This window comes from Cyanistes caeruleus, chromosome 8 (genome assembly GCF_971803275.1).
Source record: "Cyanistes caeruleus chromosome 8, bCyaCae1.hap1.1, whole genome shotgun sequence".
NCBI classification, from domain to species: domain Eukaryota; kingdom Metazoa; phylum Chordata; class Aves; order Passeriformes; family Paridae; genus Cyanistes; species Cyanistes caeruleus.
Window position 1 is genome coordinate 19650931 of NC_141708.1, and position 21148 is coordinate 19672078.

General features: G+C 48.7%; 1 protein-coding gene across 5 annotated transcripts in view; it reads left to right on the top strand.

Moving 5' to 3' along the window:
- The window catches only part of PITX3 (paired like homeodomain 3), a 28017-nt gene extending 7101 nt beyond the window's left edge, over positions 1 to 20916 (top strand). For 2 of the 5 annotated variants that reach the window (XM_086899010.1, XM_086899008.1), the window contains exons 2-4: positions 13428 to 13568; positions 18167 to 18372; positions 19370 to 20916. In XM_086899010.1, the coding sequence (XP_086755136.1) occupies positions 13460 to 13568; positions 18167 to 18372; positions 19370 to 19933 (879 nt within the window). In that variant the 5' untranslated portion in view covers positions 13428 to 13459 and the 3' untranslated portion in view covers positions 19934 to 20916. Of the gene's footprint in view, positions 1 to 506; positions 800 to 1802; positions 1893 to 12280; positions 12706 to 13427; positions 13569 to 18166; positions 18373 to 19369 lie in introns of those variants that run through there. The other 3 variants (XM_086899009.1, XM_023929516.2, XM_086899007.1) reach the window with 3 other exon arrangements.
- Positions 20917 to 21148: the final 232 nt, after the last annotated feature.

Below are 21148 nucleotides of genomic sequence, written 5' to 3' on the forward strand. Positions count from 1 at the left end.
AGGATGGAGCACCGACCCGGCGGCAGCTCTGCCGGGGGCATCGAGCCTCCCCGGCGGAGCGCGGCTGCCCGGCGCTGGGAGGCTGCGGGCAGAACCGGCTGTCGGGCCTCCGGGTGCTTGCCGGGCTCTCTCCCCTCCCCGGCGCCGGGGGCACGGTGCAGAGCGGCGTCCCTCCGTCCCGCTGAGTGCCCGGGAAGCCAGGCCAACTGTAGCGGGCTCCCGACGGAGCCCGGTACTTTTCGCTGCCCCGTCTATTCCCCGCACAACGAGTGCGGCTCCGAAGGAAGAGCCAGCCCGCCAGTGCGGCACCCCCTTGTCCTTTTCCCCGACCTCTACCTCGGAGCGGGAGTAAGGAACGGGTGCGTCCCGGCTGGCCGCGGCTCCGGCGGGGGAGGGCGACCGAGGCGGGGGCAGATGCCGGCGCTTCGCCGCAGCTGCTGGAGCGGGCTCAGGGAGGGGGGCGGCGGGCCCGGTGCCGCCGAGCGGGGCACACCTGTCGGCCGTTCACCCGGCGCCCCCGCGGCTGGACAGCTGAGGGGACGAGCGGGGAGGGGGCTGGATTCCCCCCCGCGGCAGGGCCCTGCAGAGGCTGTTGCCTGATGGCGGTTGCCGCAGCTCCCCCCTCCTCCCCGCTGGGATTAGGCAGCTCGGGGCAGCAGTCCCTTGGCCGGAGCTCCCGGGGCTCCGCACCCCTTCCCCGCCTGGCCCTCCGGGTTACCAGTTGCAGAGGTCGGCTCCGCACGGGCGGCCGCAGAGAAACACGCTGCTTCAGGACGCCGGTGTCCCGTAGAGCCTGGAGGTGAGCCCCCGGCCGCTGCACCCGTCTGATGCTTCGAGCTGGCAGTGCAGAAATCAAAACTAATCCATCATGTCCATCCCGTTCTTTCACCTGGGAGGGAAACAGCCTCCCGACTGACGGGCCCACGATCCATCCACTTTCTAAGGGAGTCCAGTGCTGAAAGCAAAGAGAGGAATTTGGCGTCCCCCAGACAAACTTGTGGGTCTTCTCATGGCCTGGAAGGCAAGATGCTAGGGGTGAAATGGCTGTCTCCCATCTGCAATTTTGGAAGATGCTAAAAGCAGCTGTTCAGGAAGGTGTCTTTCAGAGTTCCTGTCCCATCTTCCAAAGACAGGGGAAGGACCACCTTTTTGGTGATGGGATCAGTGTCTCCCTGGCTCCTGGAACCGTGTCCAAGCCCCTCAGCCTGTTGGTGAGCTGAAGGGGATGGGTGTTTGTGCAGGCTTTGATGGTGCTTTGCTGTGAGGGACAAAAGGCTGCCTGCCGGCTCCTGAGAGACTGTCCGATCATGGTAGCTGCTTTCAGTTTTCACAAATGTTGGCTGAAGAAGAGCAGAGTTTGATTTTAATTTTTTTTAATAATTTTTCATTAGCAAATTAGCACACCATGCCTAGTACTCCTCATAAGGAACCTCAGAGACAGACATCTTCCTGTGCCAGCCTGGAGAGGGGTCTGAGCAAGGGCGGTGGTTTTCCTGCTGTTACTGTAGTTCCTGGGTTTACTGACCTGCAGCCCAGGTTCTGTCTGTTCAAGCCCACCTATATTCCTGTCCAAGGCATTGGTTTAAAACCCAATATTAAAATTTGTCAGAGAAACTGTCGCAAGCCTCGATTAATATCCATTACATTTCTATAAGGGCTTAATTCAGGCAATTAATAGATTGGCAAATTGTGACTGGATTGCACAAGTATTGGTTAGTGTTCCCTACTGAGAGCTGGCAAAAAAAAAAAGGTATTTTCTCTCTGTCAGATGCTACCGAAAACCTTGAGATTGAGAGGTGAGGCTGACTTTGGAGACTGCCAAAAAGAAAAAGCCAGAAACCTGATCTAGGAGACCGCTCCAAAAGGAAGATGAGATGAGCAGGGGACATGAGGTCTGTCTCGTGACCTGGCACATGTGCCCTGGCCTTGGGGACAGGGGAGGTACCTGGGTCTGGGAACAAAGTTCCAGATGGGGGGAACTGCTGTTTTCAAGCTGTCCACACTGCATCAGGAAGGCAACTGGATGAGGCTGTGGTACCATGGAGGGAGGAGGATCAGGAACAGGAGGCTGTGGCGTCTCTGTGCAGGCTCAGCTATTTATCTGGCAGTTTAAAAATGGGAGATTGCTATTTACTTAGGGCCTGATGGCAGAGGGGGCAAAGCTCCCCCTTTTGCTGTGGGCCACTGGGGCTGAGGGCATTAGGCTGTGCCAAGGCTGGGCATTTGCTGTTGGCTGGGGAACAGTCTCTACCAGCTGGTATCAAAGTTCGTGCTGAGGCTCGAAAAACCCTCTATTGTCAACACCCAGCTGAAATAGGCTGGGGTTTCGGACGGCTGGAGAAGGAAAATTTGAGGCCAGTCCGCCACACTTCCCTTCCTCCTCTTTGTGTGCTGCTCCCCCTCACTAGCACCCCTGCCCTCCTCCCGCCTCACCTCTGAATATTAATGCCTCTGGCAGATTGGATAATAATGTGACTGGGAATTGAATGAAGCTGGTTATTAGCTCTGGGCTTCCTTGGGGCATTTAAGGGAGTCCACAGGCTGATCCTGGAAGCTTGTCAGCACAAGGGACCAGGGCGAGACTTGGCAAAGGGGGGGGGGGGGGGGTGTCACTTCTGTGGGAAAGGATTTGCTTGAATCCTCATTTCTCTGTGACCCCAGAGGAGCACAGGTATGGCATCCTAGCCAGAGTAATTCCTGTGGGATAGTTAGCAATAGATCTGTTGGATTTTGGCAAAAAAATTAAATATTAGAAGTTTTTCCCAGGAAAGACCAAGGAGATCTAGCTGGGCAGAAGCTAAGAGAGACATTTCTGTTATTAAGCTTTAAAAAGAGGTGGGGAGTGAACAAGGGAGGTCCCTCTCTTCCCTTCCCGTCAGTGTCAGAATATTACCAAGCAGATTCAGGAAGAGAGCCAATCCTCTACCCCCGAACAGGAAATTTCCCACTGATTTGCAGGGTGTAGGTTCAGCTTTGGACCACTCATTTCTGAAGAGCTGAACCTTATGCTGTCTCTCCTCAGGAGCCTCCTAGCTTTTTTATACGTAGATCTCAGGATTCTTTAGCACGAAGGGGAATATCCCTGTTGAACAGAGGAAAAATGGAGCTCTGGCTGAATTGCCTGATCTGAGTCAGAAATATAGCCTCTGTCCCTTGACCCGCAATCTGATGCCCTTTGCTATCTCCTAAACCACAGCTCCACCAGAAGATAAACATTTACACCCTTTTGAATAATGCAAAAGAAGAGGGAAACCAGAGCTGGGTTTGCAGAAACTGGTATTAATTTTGTCCCTCTGATTTTTCAAGTATTCAAAATGTTCTGAGATGCATTAATGGGGCTATAGTTACTAGGTATTTTAGCAGATCCCCGGCTTGGGGGAGCTGGGTCCTGCATGCACTGAATTAACCCCTAGAAACCATCATCAGAGCTACTGTGATTGAGACACCTGTTTGTAGACCCCTATCAAGCAAGTTCACAATCCCAAATCTGAGAGCCTAAGAAATACTTCTATTGGGAGGATATAGCCCATATGCCACTGTGAATCACATAGCACTGATCCTATAGGCTACTCTTTTCAAATAAATACAATAAATTGGTACTTGGGGAACACCAGTGGTGTGGCACAGGCTGGAAGGCTCAGCACCTGCTGAGCTATCTGCAAAAACTGAAGAAGTATAAAGATGGAATCAAACAAATGACTAGAGGTTCACAGTTACTTCCATCTCTCTTTCCATTCCTTCTTCCCCTCAACCTTATTTAAAACAGAAGCAGCCTTCCTACCACCCGTTGCCTTTTCTCCCCTTTGCAATGCTGCCATTTATATGAGTCTAATTTTCTTTTAAAAAAGCTGATTATAAATGACCATTGTGAAACATGAGTATTTAATGGTAAATCAAGTTGACCTGTCTGCGTGTGGACATTTTTATTTACTCCTTTTTTTGAAAAGCAAATAAACATAGAATCCCTCCCACATAAAGCAGCTCCCCACTTAGATTTGAACACAGTTTAAAAGAAATCTCTTTTGTTTTAGCCATTTTTATTTCCTGTTTGTTTCTGAGCTTAGACTTGACAATGAAAACCACATGAAATTCCCTTTTTGTTCCATCAGTTTTATTTTTGGTGCCACAATATCCCAACTTCCAGTTCTGTGAGTTGGCTTTGGGGTTTTTTGGGGGTTTTTTTGTTAGCATTTATTTCAAGGCTGTTTGTTTTGTATTTTTTAAGTAAATGCATAGAGTTTTTCTTCCAAAATAAAATAAGACTTTTTAGAGGACTGGATATACTAGGAAAATTTTAAAAAAATTAGATCGTTACAGTAAATTAATCGAACTATAAATCTCAGCCTCCATATGGATCCATACCTAAGCAGAGATAAATACCAAAGCAATGAAAACTATGGACATTCTTGTTCCATTTAACAGGGTTTCACAGCTTACTTTGTGTTGGGTGGGTTTTAATAACAATGCCCCGGTGCCTGAGCGGAGATACGCCCGAGCCGCAGACCAGGGTGGGAGGCTGGAAAGCCGTTCCCCGGCCCTGGAGCTGCAGCAGAAGCCGCTCTCAGGGTCTGGGCGGGCAGAGGCATTTTCAGCTGTGCAGCCCCGTTCCCGGAGCAGGCTGGCCCATGGACGGGACGTGGTGTGACCCAGGCACATCCTTCTGCCCCATCCCTTTTCTCTCCGAGCCGCTTTGATGGGATCGCCCGAGGGCCAGACTGGCTGAGTAATTAGGGCTCTGCAGCTTCCTCTCCTACCCACCCAAACTGCCTACCTCCCAGGGCTCCGCATGGGATGCGGCCTCGAGCAGATGGAAAAACTGAGGATTTGGCGGGGGTGGGGGAGGTGGAGTAGGGGTGGAGGAAAAAAAAAAAAAAGACAGGCTTTGTACACCGTCCCTAGGCAGCACACTCCCACATTTCAGGATTACCAAAGTCAAACCTCTTGGTTTTGCTTTTGCAGTGGCTGTTGGGCCCTGGATTTAGGGACGCGAGACACTTCGCCGCGGCCTCGAGTGGGGCCTCTGGGCGAGAGGTTCCTGGAGAAGGGCTGCTAGCCCTCTCTGCTTATCCGGCCGCCCTTCCTCCTCCTCGCCCCCGATACGCACAACGCCCGCGGCAGGAAACCCGGGCGATCCGCGGGCCCGATCCTGCCGGCACAGGCCGTGTGCGAAGCGCTGCGGGATCGGCCCCGGCAGTGTTTGCTAATTGCCTCCCTCGGCCCCTTCAAACAGTGTCTGGGTAAACAGGCTGACCTTCAGGGCATGTTGCAAGGTCCATAAAGATGGAGAGTGTGGAGAGGGAGCAAGCTTCAGCATCCCTCCCGGAGCCACCCCCCTCCTGCCCCAGCCCTAGCAGCTGCAGTATCGAAAGGAAGAGGGGAGGGATACTCTGAGCTGAGATCATCCACTTGTTTTATTCACGGCAGTCTTCATTCTGCAAGGAGCTGCCTGCCAGAGAGCTTTAAAAAAAAATTTAAATACAAATTACTTGTGGGGAAAAAAAAGACAAATCATCGGGAAACTTTACAGCCAAGCACAGCAGACATCAGCTCTCTCCAGCACTGCGGGTTTGCACTGAGACAACACAACCCTCGGAGCAAGCTAGCACTTTCTGGGCTCGTTTCCTTAACCAACAGAGCTCCTTGTTGGCCATGGCGGTTGGTGGGGCCATCACAGAACTCCTGGCAGTTACCCCTTTTCCCTTTGCAGCTCTGCAACCCACTGAGCTCTGATGGGTTGTTTTAAAACAACGATCTAGTACCACCCCTTTCCCCAAAAATGCTTCTTTGTAGCTGCTGGTTTTGCTGAGTTCTGTCATAGAACAAATGTTTATGATCAAGTTGAAGTTCTCCAGAAAGGATTTCCAGAAGTGGTGATGGATGGCAGACACTGGCAGCTCTACAGAGCACGGAGGTCAGACAGCCATAGTGGTGTGACATGCTGGTGGCAGAGCATCCATCCCAACCTTCAACCCCCTGCATTACCCACTTGATGAGGAACTTTCTTGAGCTTGTTTACTAATTGTGAGAATAATTTACATCTTTGATAACATCTAATTCATCCAGTGCCCTTCATCTGCATACAAATCTCCTAACAGCAGCTGGAGTCACAGAGCTATCTGGGCCTCCCTAAAATGAGCCAACTTTACAGCCACAGAGATACAGAAATGACCCTGCCCAGCTTCTGCAAGCACAGCCCCCATAGGAATCAGGCCAGTTTCCTTTGACTGTCAGAATAATTAGTCAAATTTATACAATTTCCTAACTAAATACAGCAACACATACCTATCTGCTGATGCCAGGCCCCTGTGGCCTTTGCTGCTGCACGAGGAGCGCATGTTCAGCTGAGCTGCAGACAGGCTGCCTGCACCTCTCATTCCTGCCCGGGATCCTGGCTTGCAACTGTCTCATCTTGCTTCTGGCTCTGCAAGAGCAGATCATGATCCCTTGTACACTGTGTCTGTGCAGCTATTTCTCTCATGCAGACACAGACAAATCCCTCAGTAGTGGCACAAGTTGCTTTGGAGCCAGCCTGATGGTGCTGCAGGAGTGGGCAAGGGGAGGTGGGGATGAACAGTCGGTATGTTCTGGCCAGGCCAGTGCTGACACTCCACTTAAGAAGATCCTTTCTTTCAATTGCAAGATTTTCCCAGGCATTTCTACTTCCAGTAATTTCTTACTGAAATCAGTCTTTTTTCTCCCTTTCCCAAAACAAAGGGATATTTCCCTAAATGACTTTTCTTCTCCCATAACTGTGGGACCATGCTCTCACTCCTAGCACTCCTGCATGATGGATCCACACCATGCCAGCAACTTTGTGAGATGGAAAGTTGTTTGGGCAAAACTGAGTTTTTTGCTGAATTATTTTGTTCCAGATGCCTAACAAACAAAGTAAGCCATAACAAAGTGTAGTTTTATTAATATAACTGCACAGTCTGTCAGAAAGAAAATCCCAATTCTGGCTGATAGATCCAAGGTGCCAAACACCCCACAGAGACACAGAGTCCAAGGGACACTGAAGAAACAGCTGGACACAGTGAGACCTGAAGCACAATGCTAACAAGAATGCAAGAACTATGAATGTTTAGTTTAGGGAAAAAAAACAACTTTGCAGAAAGTCTGGCAGGGCTTTTCTTTTATGCTAAGATTAGCAATTTTTTCCCAAATTTTGTGCGTCATTTCAGAAACAATCCAGGTACTCTAAGGGTAGCACTGAGGTCCAAAGATAATACTGCAAAGAACTTGCTTTAAGCCAAGCCCAAGCACATTACCCTGTCTCTGCAGAACCCAATGCTTCACCTTGGCAGGGTCTGCACCAGTCCAGGGGACTGCAGACACACCTGTTGTGGAGAACGATGCACTGTGTATGGGGCATGGTGACATCAGGGCTCTTCCACACAACAGGGGCACAGTGCAGCCCATCAAATAAGCGAACAGGACACATTCCATTGTGGGCTTTTTTTGCTGTGGACATGGGTATGGAGCTGTCAATCCTTGGGACATTTCCATTGTGATAATCCTCTGGAATACAGGCAGTTTATTAACCCTCTGCTACCCAGAGCAGCGGTTTCAGCCATCATCCTCCTCTGCAGCTGGAGGTTTATGTCAAAGTGAGGGAAGCGAGTGGCCTGATCTCATCTTGCAGGCTGCCTCCAGCCCCCAGGAAATGCAATAGGCAGTATTCAGGATGGTTGGGCATTTTCCTAGCACCTCTTATCTGAGGATCTGGGAGCACTTAAAATAATTTAACTTCATTACCTCCACCAGCACAGATATGCTCATTTATGTGATTTCTGAGATGAAGGGTACAATCCCAGATCAGTCATATAGTTTTACCTACATTATAAGACAAGTCAGTGGCAGCACCTTACCTCCTCACCCTCTTCCCCCTCACATTATTGGGAACTTCTCTTTAGAGCCATGCACAAAAAGAGAAATAACGTGGACCCCTCATCAGAGAGCTGCCAGCTCTCAGGTCCTTGCTGCCGGCTGTGGCCAGGAAGCCTGGCAGCGAGAGCCTGGGCTATTGCAGTTCAGTGGCACCATGCACAGCTCTTAGTGCTCTGCAGCCCAATCCATGTGTGGGGCAGTGCCAGACAACTTGTTCTGACAACAAAGCCACTAAGTGCCTCAGGGAGCTTTGGCAATTCCTACTGATGAGAGGAATAAAATCCCTAAACTGTGTTCCAAGCTTCAAAGCAGCACACCGCTACGAAGCCACCCTCAGGAGCTCAGGGGTTAGTGCCCAGCTGTAGGGACTAAATCGAGAAATAAAGTTTATTATAACCTGTGACTCAGCCCTTGCTGGAGGTCGATGATCCACTTCTGAGTGTGCACCCGAAACCACTGCTCAGGCAGCCTGAGGCTGTGCACAGCCTGATGTTTTTGGAGGCAGGCAGCTTGCTCTCCTGTCCCATAATGGCCCTGCGCTCCGGGTCACCAGTTGGCTGCTGCTGTTTATCTTCCAGTGATTAATGGTTGCTCTTGGTTCCTGCTGCAATTCCATTAAGATTAGAGATTTAAAGCTACACTGAGATGTTTAGCAGTGGGTGACCTTGGTCTCCCCATAGTTATATTTCTATAGTCTCAAGGAAACAAATATTAACTCATTTTGCACCCCATCATTCTTGCTTTCTAACAGTGGGGAAAGAGCCCCTCACAGGCAGCACTTGTGTTGGCCGGCAGAGAATCTGACTCTTGGTTGCTGAACGATTCATGTGCTGTGCTGATGTGGCACTTGTAATTCCAGCCCACAGGCACTCTGATGGCACCATCGCCTGAACAAACACATGTATCCAGAGAACAAAATGCTCTTCCACAAGAGAACAGGCACACTCCCAATCATTTCTTCTTTGACAAGGAGCAGAGGGAGAGGCAGGGCCTGTTCCACCTTACCTCAGCCCCTCACAGGGACCAAAGTACGGAGCCAGATCATCTTCCTGAAAATGCACATTTAAATTCCATTAATAAGTCCCAAATGTTTGTCTCTTGTGAAAGTAAGCCGGCACACAGGGAACACAAGCATGGGAGGAGTGAAGCAATCAGCAGTAGTTTGACTTCTGCGATTGATGGAGCAGGAAGAGACAGCTCTGACCCTAAGAATCTAATGTAACATCATACCTTCACCTCAGGGGATGCAAGAATGAAAGGACACTTCCCCCCAAATGATTGCAGAGCACCTTTCAGCCTGAGGGGTAACTCTTTGTGGAGATCAGCAATTCCAAGCAGAAGATCCAGCTACTCTGGCCCTGGCTGGAGGCAAGAAACTCACAGGTCCATAGGGCTGTGCTGATCTGCTCCAGAGAGGCCAGCTTAGAGCCTCCCTCCTATCCTTGGGCCATCAATGGTCATTGTGCTGCTATCTTGGAACCTGAAGCATCAGGTCCTTGCTGAAGCACCCCTGTGTGCCCATGGGAAGTCAAATAACATCGAAACAATGCAAGAGGCAGCTTTTCACTTCCAGATCAACCTGCCAAAGCAGGTCCAGCAAGAAGCCTGCTGCCAATGGCAGTGCAGAGAGCTGAGCAGCACACACAAGTCAGTCTCTAGGCAGCTCTCCATGGACAAGACTCACATCACAAAAGCCACTCCTATAATTAGCCTTACCTTGCTTGAAGTCAACCTTTATGTTTCCTTCCTACCCCTTCAAAGAAAAAAAAACCAAGCAAAACCTCTTTGCTCCCAGGTGATGGAGCAGTTACTGAGAACTAGGAGGTGGGTCACAGAGACCCTTGTTTCTCTTTTCAGGTAAACAAGGTTGCCCTCCTCACAAAGAAGTGTCCTCCTTCTACTGCCTAAATGACCCCAGCTTGGCAAGTCAGGAACTGACACAGAAATAGAAAGGGAATGCATTTGAAAAGAGAAAAGGCCTAGAGCTAGGACTGCTCTTCCCCTGCCCTCCACCACATCCGTGGAGCAGAGATGGCAATTCCCTGGCTGGCTGAAGGGTCTTGCACAGGTAGCCACAGCAAGTTCACATGGGCACCAAGGAGAGGGTGCACATAGGCAGTGACTGGAAGAAGAGATGTATTTGTTACAGGTTTGGGAACCTTTATCTCAGGGGCAATAGCATACATCGATGGAAGGAGTTACTGGTGCTGGAGCAGACTGGGAGCCATGGCTAGTTTTACAAAGCTGAAGCCTCTGAGCAAGCCTGACTGCTTGTTGCTAATACAGGAGCTGTCCCTAAAGAAACTGCTCTTTTATGTTAAAAGAAAGTGAGATGAAGGGTCAGATCAAGATGGTAAATTTGATTTAATCTAAAAATATTTCTGAGGTGCCAATTCCACTGATTCATTCAGACCAGGCAAACAACTTAGTAGAAATGCCATGAAGGTTAGCGCTGACTTTCTTAATGTCTCTGCCTACAGCAAGATCTAGCCAATGTGGACAAAAGATCCTTTTTTAAAATCCAAAAGGGTGTATAATCTAGAAGAATACCTTACAGGCTTTTGTGTCAGTAGCATGGGGTTGCCTTTGGGTAAATACACATGCAGCCACCACTGCAGATTTTCCCTGCTTTTATAATCATGCTGAGGAGATCCCTCTCTCCCCATGCTTTTGCTTCTCCGTGACCTGCTCAGAGCAAATTGAGAAGGCATTCCCTGATGCCACCACATATGGCACATGTAAAAGGTTATGCAATTACATATAAACATACAACACCTCTCTGAAATCCTCTTGCTTTTTAGTTCAGTTCACAAAGCAAACTTGTGCTCAGCCACAGGTCCCAGGTTAAACTTGAATACTGGCCACACTTCATAACCAGTTTTAATCTAAGTGCCCATTGTATCTCTGAGGCAGGCCAAACATGCTATGTTGTGTCCAGCAGCTTGGATGAACTTTGCAACCACTGCATTGGTGCAATCCAGGATGGGGCATAAATTTTCAATACCAGGACTAGGCTCTCCTGAGCCTTGTACCTTGTGTTGTCATTTATGCCTATGGACCCTTGTCTATGTAACATACTCCCCCCCTGGGTTTTCCTATCTTTGCCTAGTTTGTACAGATGAAAGTAATGCGAGATGTGGAAAAAAGAGCAAACAGGACCCTGCACAGGAGGACACTGTCCTTGAGTTACAGCAAGGCAAGGATCTGAATTCCTCCTTAAATCGTCCAGTAGAGAGTCAGGCTCTAGAAGAGAGGAAATTGTGCTTGACAGATGCAATCATATGCAAATGGCAGTAGAAGAGGGGAAATTATCATCTACAAACATTGGGCAGAAATTCCATCTGCTGCAGACTCAAGAAGGGCTCTTAATAAATTCTGAGACAGCAAAGTGACACACATCTTAATCAAGACTTAATCCATGGAATTAATTCACCGCGCGTTTCTGCATAATTCTGAGAGTAATGCTAAAAGCCATGGCAATATCAGCAGCAGATGGACTCTCCTACTCCATGCAAAGGTATTAAAGAAAACACAGCCTCTGTCACATCACTTCATGTATGTACACATGGCAGAATGCAACAGGGCTGTGCCTGGCTGTTGCCAGGAGCTTAACACAGCCAGCAGACATCAAAGGTCAGGCTTGCCACAAAGTGGAAATGGAAACCAGCCTCATTGCAAAGCCAGAGTCCTGCTATTTCTCTCCCATAGGAGAGAAGAAGCCCAGAGCAAGGCAAAGGTCTGGGAATCCAGAACCACATCCTGGTTCATTTTGTGCTGCTTCCAGAGAGCACTGACTGAGGTTAGTATTGAGACTACCCCAGCAGTACCTGGGAGAGGCAGTGGAGGTCAAGTGAAGTGAAGAGCAAGGAAAACTGCAGGGGTTTTGTGAGTGAGATCTGCTGCAGAAGCCAGGCAGATAACCATTAGAAATGGCTCCTTTCCCTCTCATCACAGCCTGGAAAACACACTACAAGTATGGGGATCAGCCCTGACAAGGGCCCTGGCAGCAGCCTTGTGCAAATTGACTAAAGGAGGCTTTAGACAGCTCTGAAAATACATTCTTAGTCACTGTCATCCACCTCCAAAAGAGGTACAACAGCTATGTGATTAATCTTTTGTTTACATGTCTAAAAACTAACACGGTCCAGACTGTCTTCAGCACATTCCCTCCCTGACACGCATGGATTTGAGGGGTGGGCAATCCTTCACCATCCAGGATCCAGCCTTCTCAACTGGTCTCCTCCTAAAGTTTGAAAATCCCAAACACCTGGTCCAAACTTTCCTAAACCCAGAGGTCCCAGATCCTGGCACAGTGTATCAGCTGTTGTGTCTTAGAGGAAAAGGATCCCTAGCTGGGAAGGTGAGATATCAGCTGGGAGTGGCCAAAGTTTCAGAAGCTGCTGTGGTCCCCTCAAAGTGATCCAGCCTTCATAAACTGTGCACCAGTGGCAGTGAAATATCCTGTGTTTTGCTGGGTTATGATCCAAAATTCATATTAGGGATTAACGCAGGGTCAGCTCCCCTTTCCAAGGGGATGTAGCCAGGCTTGGAACACTTAAACCTCATGCCTGCCTCTTCATGAGCATCTAATGTGGTCCAGAACAAAGTGGTGCTCTCAGCTGAGCTCCTTTAGACAATACAGGTAGAGGGTGCAGGGTCCCATAAGGAAGTGAATGATGAAAATAATTGATTTTGGGATAGAGAGCTGTGAAGGAGGTGGCAGAAGAGTCACAATGCTTCCTGCAGTCGTGGGGAGCAGCACTGACAGCTTCCCAGTTTGGGATGCTTTCAGCCAGGGAAGATGGCTCACCAGCACAGGCCAGTCTCTTGAGGGGACATGGGGAGCGTCCGGTCAGGATGATCTAATGCTGGAAGCAAGCTCTTGCTGCAGCCAGGACCACTCATTCCCAGGCACCTAAGTGTGTGAAATGTGATTCCCATCAGTACACAGAGGTCCTTGTGTACCTCAAAGGAGTCTACTTGCACTGCCTGGGTCTCTGCTTGTAGCAGTGGCTGTGTAGGCAGATGTGCCTTTCTATCAGTGCTAGGCACAGGAATGCTTTTCTTTTGGGATGTGTGCATGTAGTGCTCTCTGAACAGCATTACTTAAGCTTCACCAGCTTGTGGAGAAACAAGGGAGAAAGAGGAGGGAAGCTGGGCAGGGAGGATGGGAGAGGTGGGATGACTGGGGAAGGTGCTAACAGCCCTTGGCTGGCCCAAAACCACTTCCTCAGATCTCCATTACACAGCATGCTCCCGGCGTTGCTATTTCAGTCTGAATGTCACCTATAAATTGGAGGCTCTTTCTCTGAAGGCTGCAAATAGAAGTGTCACTAGATGATCTTTGATTTATAGGGAAGCTCAGCTGAAAGCCCAGTATGTCCATTTTCCAGCCAAGAAACTCAAAGGTGTCCAAGGATCACACTGGGATCCTTTCATTTTCCTAGACCTTTCCTCAAGGCAAATCCCTGCTGGAGGTGATGAGGAGAGGTCACACACACATTGATCTCTCTGATCACACTGTGACTACTGTTTTTCAGATTCCTCATTCTCCACCACCAATCCCTGCCCCATGGATTTCAACCTGCTGGCAGACGCAGAGGCTCGCAGCCCAGCCTTGTCTCTCTCGGACTCTGGAACTCCTCAACACGAGCACAGCTGCAAAGGGCAGGACCACAGCGGTGAGTGCGAGGCTCGAGATACAAGAAAAGCCCTGAGCCATCCTTGTGGGTGGATCTGGGTGGCCAATGGCTTGCAGGAGCTGGCTGCAGTGCTCCCAGAGGGACAGTTTCCCGTTGTACTGGGAGCCAGCAAAATGCCATAGCAGCATGGCTGTGCCAACAAGCAGGGCAAAGGTGTAAGGGTCCATATTGCAATGACAGCTATTGGGAGGGTGAGAACCTCAACCCAGTGGTGGGGACATCTGGCCCTGGCTGCAGGAAGCCACTGCTCACAAGGGTACAAGCCCATGGCAGGCCAGAGCCAGGCAAGTCAGGTCATAGCCCAGTTAAGATTTTATTGTATTTGCCTAAGCAGGCTCCCCAGAGCAGAAGAGCTCTCCCCACTACATAGGAAGTATCCAAGGCACAGAATTTTAATTTTCTGATTTTAAGCTGCTCTTTTCTTTTTTTTTTTACCTCTGTTTAAATTGTTTGGGTTTAAACTTTCCATGGTAAAGGTAAACCTTAGGCTGAACTTTCCAGGTTCAAGCATTAAGATGAAAGGGAAGCACTGTCTTGCTCCTGCTTTAACTGAAAAATTCTCCTCACCTGTGCCTTGGTGCACTGCTCTGCTGCTCTCCCACAGAGGTGCTTCTGACCATTCCCCAAGGCTGAATTCTTCATCAGGCTCTGAATAAGAAGCCTGATAAACCATTCACACCTGTTCAGAAATCAGCTACCAAATGCTATGGTTTCCACTGGATTGTACATCTGTCTGGTTACCATTCTACCTCTTGTCATTCTGGATGTCAGGACAATGCAAAGCTGCTTCTGCCAGTGCCAGCATGAGGGAGTGAGGGCCGGGGACAGCCCGCTGCTCTCCGTGTAAAGCCTCCAGGCTCACCCGCACTCAAAAGCTAATAAGGATAATGATGCAGATTAAAATTCCCCAGAGAAAGTATCATGAAGGGAGTTACGCTGGGATAACCAGAGTCAGAGAATCTGCCCGACAAATTCCCTACTGCACACGTACCTTAGTTGGGCACATCCCCAAGTTCAGTGGCTCCTTGTCAGCTGCTTTGGATGCATGGCAGTGTCTCCATTCAAGTGGCCTTCCCTACTGAGCCCACCCTGGCATGCGGTAGAAGTGCCAATTTAGGCACTGACTTTTCTTTCCATTAGGCGTGAGCAGCTAATTCCAGCTATGGCCACAGTAGTTTCACTGAGTGGGCGAACATGTACAAGATATATTCTACAACCTATTTTGGGGTGACAATAAGCGTTGGACATGTGGCTACATCACTCCCCACTGTCTTAAGCAGTCTAGAAATAAAATGTTTCTGGGAGGTGACTGTCAGCATTACCTGTGTGCAGATGCTGGCAGCTTGTGCCATTGCACCAGGGGCTGATGGCAGCCATGCATCACCAGTGTCAGGCAGAATAGATAAGGGCTTCCTGAGACAGGGGCAGGGCTTCACTTCTGGCACTTCTTGACTCCCCTCAAGAGAGCAGCCTCTCTACTTCTCCTTGGCCCTGCTTCATTCATCCACACAAGTAAGAGATGCTGAGGAAGTGAACACAAACCTTCTTGTCTGGACTCAGCACTCAGGGATCTCAAGTGTCCTACAATTGTATGGCATGGTTGGTGACACCCCCTTCTGTTAGGTTTCATCAGGTAGCACAGGTCAGGGGAGAGGATGAGAAGTGAGTCAGGTAAAGAACTGCCCCACATCTCCCCATACTGTGCTCCTCAGCATGGATTCAAGGCACCCACGTCCTTTCTGTGGGCTCCTTTCTTTCCCTGTATTGCCACAGTTTGGGTCCTCACTGCAATCAGTCAAAACTCTGTACCTTTTACAGAGGACACCTATTCCCTGCTTATAGAAGAAACAGAAAAGGGATGACACACAGAAAGAAACACAGGTAACAGGTATGGAAACAAAGAGGACACCAAGATGAACTGCAGAGATTTTTCAAGGCTCGAAGTTGGGATTCCTACTTCTCCTTAGACTTCAGATTTATGAAAAGTAGGTATACCAGAGGGTGTTGAGAAGACAAATACCAAACAAGATACATTGTGACCTTTTTCACCCAGATGCAGCCTGTAAACCAGTGGTATCTTCACTCCATTTTCTTTCCCTCTTGGTATAGTTTCTTCATGAGTGAAGAAGGGTAGTCCTGGGCAGGAGTTTCCAATTGGACTTAGCTTCCTGCTTCACAGCAGCCCCTTTGGAAATGAATATTTGTCAGGGACTTCGGTGAGAACACATCCCCTGTATGCATGAGGCTCCTAATTAACCCATAATGAGCAGATGAACAAACTAAATGTTGCCCATTCATCTGTATTGAGCCATTCCTAACAACTAGCTCAGATGGGTGGAATCACTCCCCATTTAATCTCTTTTGGAGATGGATAGTGCAGGAATCTCCTGCATCCAATACTGGTTTAGAGCACTGAGCTAGATAAATCAGATTTATCTGCTTGGCAAGAACCACTATAAAAATTCACATTAAGAGCATGTTTCCAAGAGTACTGCTGAACATGGGATCCACAAACAAAGAGGCTCATGAAAATGAGAAGAGTACTGCAAGACCTCAACCAAGCTCTTTCATTCCACTTTTCAATTCCTATGGCTTTGTTTCAAGAGTGTGCTGGCAAAGTTCCTGTACAGGTACACCCTGGATGGAAACACAAACTGGTCCTGATGCTGGGAACAGGACATAGCACCTTCCTGCTTAGAAGAACCAGCTTACACCCTACTGCTGTGAGCAATGGCCATCTCACTGTCCTTGCACTCACATTTCTGCTGGTGGATAGCATCAGACATGCTACTGGAGCAGAGGTGGCTGGAGGAGAACAAACCACTGACCGCAGCCAGGGTTTCATCCCTGGAGAGCGAGCACCTTTCCTGCAAATGCTTTCTGCAACTCCGGCATTGCTCCCTTTGAGGAAAGGCAAGTACAAGGAGGGTTTTCCAAGAACAGAAGGAAAATATTTCTGAATTAACAGGCTGTCATAGGAACAGAGTAGTGGCACCAGGTTCCTGAGATGGGAGCATCTTCCAGGTCTGGGCCCCACTAAGGCACCTGCTGTTGGCACAGCACTTTCCTGCAGCAGTCTCTGTGGGGGATCAAGTGTTTTAGGCCTTTTGCATCCCCCATAAAAACTAAATGGAAAAGACAGAGCCAATTATTCCAGAGCGCATCCATTTGACTTGTGGAATCTCTTTTTTCCCCTGACTCAACTGTATTCCAAAATGCTATCTCCTTGCATCCCGACTCATTAAGGGGCTGTACCAAACATCTTCATGCTGAGATTTTTCTGGACTTTGAAGCCTTTTAAACTAGCTTCCACTCAAAGAACTGCAACTAATCAAAAATTTCAATTTTAGCAGAGTGATGCCAGGATTTTTTTTAAAGGTTCTTCTTCCAAGTGGAACAATTCGGGAACTATTTGCAAAACTTTTTATTTAGTTTAGCTGACTATTTCCCATTGTAAAAGAACAACTCTTCTCCCTGCTGAAGACCTGTTTTTCATTTGGAAATGCTTCACCTGCCTTCTAGATCAGAGGAAGGAATTGAACATCAGAAATTACTTATTTTCACTGGAAAAAATTTCCACTATGGTGACTTGTCTTGATTCCCAGCAGAATTAAACACAAGTTATAGCTTTCTTCTGTCATAAAAGAAAGTGTCACCTTTGAGCAGTTGGGCACTCTGTGGAGGACAACTAAATATTTGAAGATATTTGTATGTGCATTCTCCCCATGTCTGCATTTTGCCTGCTTGTATTCCCTGTGCTGTGGCACAGGGAAGCAGCTGGCTTCTGGGACTTGACACCCAGAAGGAGCCTGAGCTATACATTTCAGTGAGATATCAGTGTGAACACTGGAGAGTTTTGAGATGTTCATTCAATGGGCAGTGAAACGAAAGACACTGCCTCTAGGAGAGGGATCTGTGAATCAGGAGAAAGGCAGGAACAGAAAGACAGGGAGATGCTGGAGTGATTAATGGTAAGGTCTAAGAGAGGCCTTACCCTATTTTTTAAAAATCAAAACATGTGCACCTAAGCAAGAATGGGAGTGAAAATTTGTGCTTCTCAGGTTGAATTAACTGAAGAGCCTCAGCTTGGTGTCAATTTGCAATTTGCCTTTTCCCATCACTTGTCCACAGAAACATGAGTGGATCTTTTGCTGTGTCATAGGTGTCAATTTCTGTTCAGTTTTTATAAAGGACACCTTAGGCAAGGAGGTTTAAGCAGAGTAGGAACCTTCTGATCTCGGTAAGTTCTGCCACTATCCCCCATGTGAACTGTGATAAATGAAATCCAAATACTGGAAGTTCGGAAAATCTAAATCAAGACATTTTGAAGCTAACATCTGTTGTGGCAGATAAACAAAGGCAAGTTGTGCTGCATGAAGGGGACATTGGTTTTCGTGCTGGGTGGATGCCTGCTTGCAAGGACAAGGGAGGGAGATGGGACCACTCCTCATGGTGGTTGCAGTGGAAGGGGACCTCACTGAGGAAGCACTGGTTGCCCCAAGGATAGGCTCCCCAAGTTCATCCAAGCCCTCAAGTTAACTCAGGGGATATCTCTCATCTTTCTGTTTCTCACACAGACACTGAGAAGTCCCAGCAAAACCAGACAGACGACTCCAACCCTGAAGACGGCTCGCTCAAAAAGAAGCAGCGGAGGCAGAGGACACACTTCACCAGCCAGCAGCTCCAAGAGCTGGAAGCCACTTTCCAGAGAAACCGTTATCCAGATATGAGCACCAGGGAGGAGATTGCAGTCTGGACCAACTTAACAGAGGCACGAGTCCGGGTAGGACTGCAGCCCTTCCACCTTCCTGGGCCTGAGTTTGTGGGGAAGAAGCCAAGCTGTTCCCAAACCAAGGAAGGAATTAGGAGCACTAGAAAATGTCCCTGTCTTCGAAACACCTCACCAGGGTCTGTACTTGAGATTTGACACATCCTGCCACATACAGAAGGCACACCTGCTGCTGGTGCCTTCTACATCCAGGGCCACCTTGCAATTACACAGGTAGATACAAAGCTCAGGCTCTGCCCCACAGAGCTCCACCAGCTCACTGCCTCGACCCAGCAGACCCCTTCCTTGCAGTACCATCACTCCCCAACCTCACCCTTGCTGAAGGGCACTCTTGGGTTCCCAAACCAATGTGCAGTCACAGGCATGGTGTGGCAGTGTTCCAGCTGGAGTGAGAGCTTCTCTCTGCTACCAGAAATATGAGTTAGCAGCACCATGAATAGCCTTCCAGCAGCTTCCATGCTCTAGGAAGTTATATTGTTTGAACCCCTCTAACACTAACAGATTTTCCTGTTAGAAGACAGACTTACAACATCCTACTCCAAGGCAGTCCTGAGGTAAAGTCAAAAGAAGAGAAGTTATTTCCTTTGTTCAGCAGCTTTCAAGCCATATCCCCCAAATATTTTGCTCCCAAGTCACAGAATCCCAACCCCTCCTCCTGGCTGTGGTCACTTGGAAATACAGCAAGTATTTTCCTCTCTTTTTCCTGTATAAAGGGCATCTGTTGAGTGAGGGTTATTCCGTGTGTTGTGAAATGGCAGTGGTTTGGGTTTTTGTTTGTTGACTGAGGACCACCTCATGATTCCTGCTGGGAGATGACCCTGAAGCCCAGACATCTTGCTGCAGCTCTTTCCTGATGCTCAGCCTCCCATCTCCCTGGGAGCATCACCAGCCCTTCAGCTGCTCTTGTCTTGCAGGGCAAATAAACCAGGGCAAGGCCCCTTGCAAGGTCAGCTAGAGCAACTCCCATGCCCTCCCTCTCTCTCTCTTGCAGGTCTGGTTCAAAAACCGCAGAGCTAAGTGGAGGAAACGAGAGAGGAACCAACAGGCCGAATTGTGCAAGAATAGCTTTGGAGCCCAATTCAATGGACTGATGCAGCCCTATGATGACATGTATTCCAGCTATTCCTACAACAACTGGGCCACTAAGGGGCTTGCCAGCAGTCCACTCTCGGCCAAGAGCTTTCCATTCTTCAACTCCATGAACGTCAGTCCCCTCTCCTCCCAGCCCATGTTTTCCCCACCCAGCTCCATCACCTCAATGACCATGCCTTCATCCATGGTCCCTACTGCAGTGACCGGAGTACCGGCCCCTAGCCTCAACAACCTGGGAAACATCAATAATCTGAACAGCCCAAGCCTCAACTCTGCTGTTTCATCCAGTGCCTGTCCTTACGCCTCTACAGCCAGCCCCTACATGTACAGGGACACGTGCAACTCCAGCCTGGCCAGCCTGCGGCTGAAGGCCAAGCAGCATGCCAACTTCACCTACCCAGCGGTGCAGACAGCAGCTTCCAACCTGAGCCCTTGCCAGTACGCTGTGGACAGGCCCGTATGAAGGGCTGCCCTCTGCCAACCAGGGACTTGACCTTAGCCTGACGAAAGGAGACCTTTAGCCCTACAACAGCGTACGTCCTGCAGAGAATGAGAGTGAACTTGAGAGCGTAAGAGGGAGACAGGGAGAGAGAGAGAAAAGGATGAGCAGGCAGACGAACCTTTATGAAGATTTGTCTATTGTATGGTGAATTTTGACTGTCTTTCCCCTTCAAAACCCCTTCCCTTCTTGCCCACCAAACCTTCTCCTCCATGGTAAAATAAACTTAAAGAGTCTACTGGAAGCCCCATGGGGAAATAGGAGCCCCAACATGTAGGGTGCCTGACCCATGGGCAGCACAACCAAGTACGTTTCAATCTGCGCCTCCAAGCCCCACAGGGGTGAGCCCCCCAAATTCCTGGGACAGCACAGGCAGCCTCACACCATCCCTGCAGGAAATAGCCAGAGACAGGACAGCTTGAAGGGAGTTGCCAGTTGGTGCTTGGCTGAACCATATTCTCTGCACACGTGCAAGACTTCAATGAAAGATATCTTGCCCATTTATTTATCACACAGCCTGTAAGGAAGCCTTGTCTCAGTCAATTAGCCTTTCTTTATAATGCATATATACACATGGCCCTTCAGACTTGAAACCTTTAGGAGCTGGGGGTTGTAAGAATATAAAATATGTGTGTGTATATATATATATCTTATATATATATACAAATACATATAGAGATATTAAAATATGCTTTCTTGTTTTGTATGTGAAATAAGCTACAAAGTAGACCTTAAAACCAAAAACCCTGTAAAGAAAGCACATCCACCGAGGCAGTGTCCTGGCTGTCATGCTTTACTGCTTCAGTCATTTTGGTCAGACACACTGCTGCCAGCATACATCCCAAACATCCCCATCTGCAACAATCAGCTCCTCCTTGCACATCTCCTTCCCTTCCCCAAATCCCATTTCCAAAAAAAGATAATAAAAGTTGGCACAAACCCTTTAAGCTTCTGTATGTGTGGTCATTGAAAGCACAAATCTGCATCTGAAGATTCTGAAATCAAGCGCCAGTAGCCCAGGTAAAGGTAAGCATCCTTAAAAGCAGCAGCATGAGGCAATCTGAGTTGGAACAAGAGCTGAAGTTGGAAGAGTAGTTCATAATCCTCACTTACATATCAAACACCTGGCTCCTCAGAACAACAGAAGTCCACACAAAGAGTAGGAAGGGGAAAACAAGC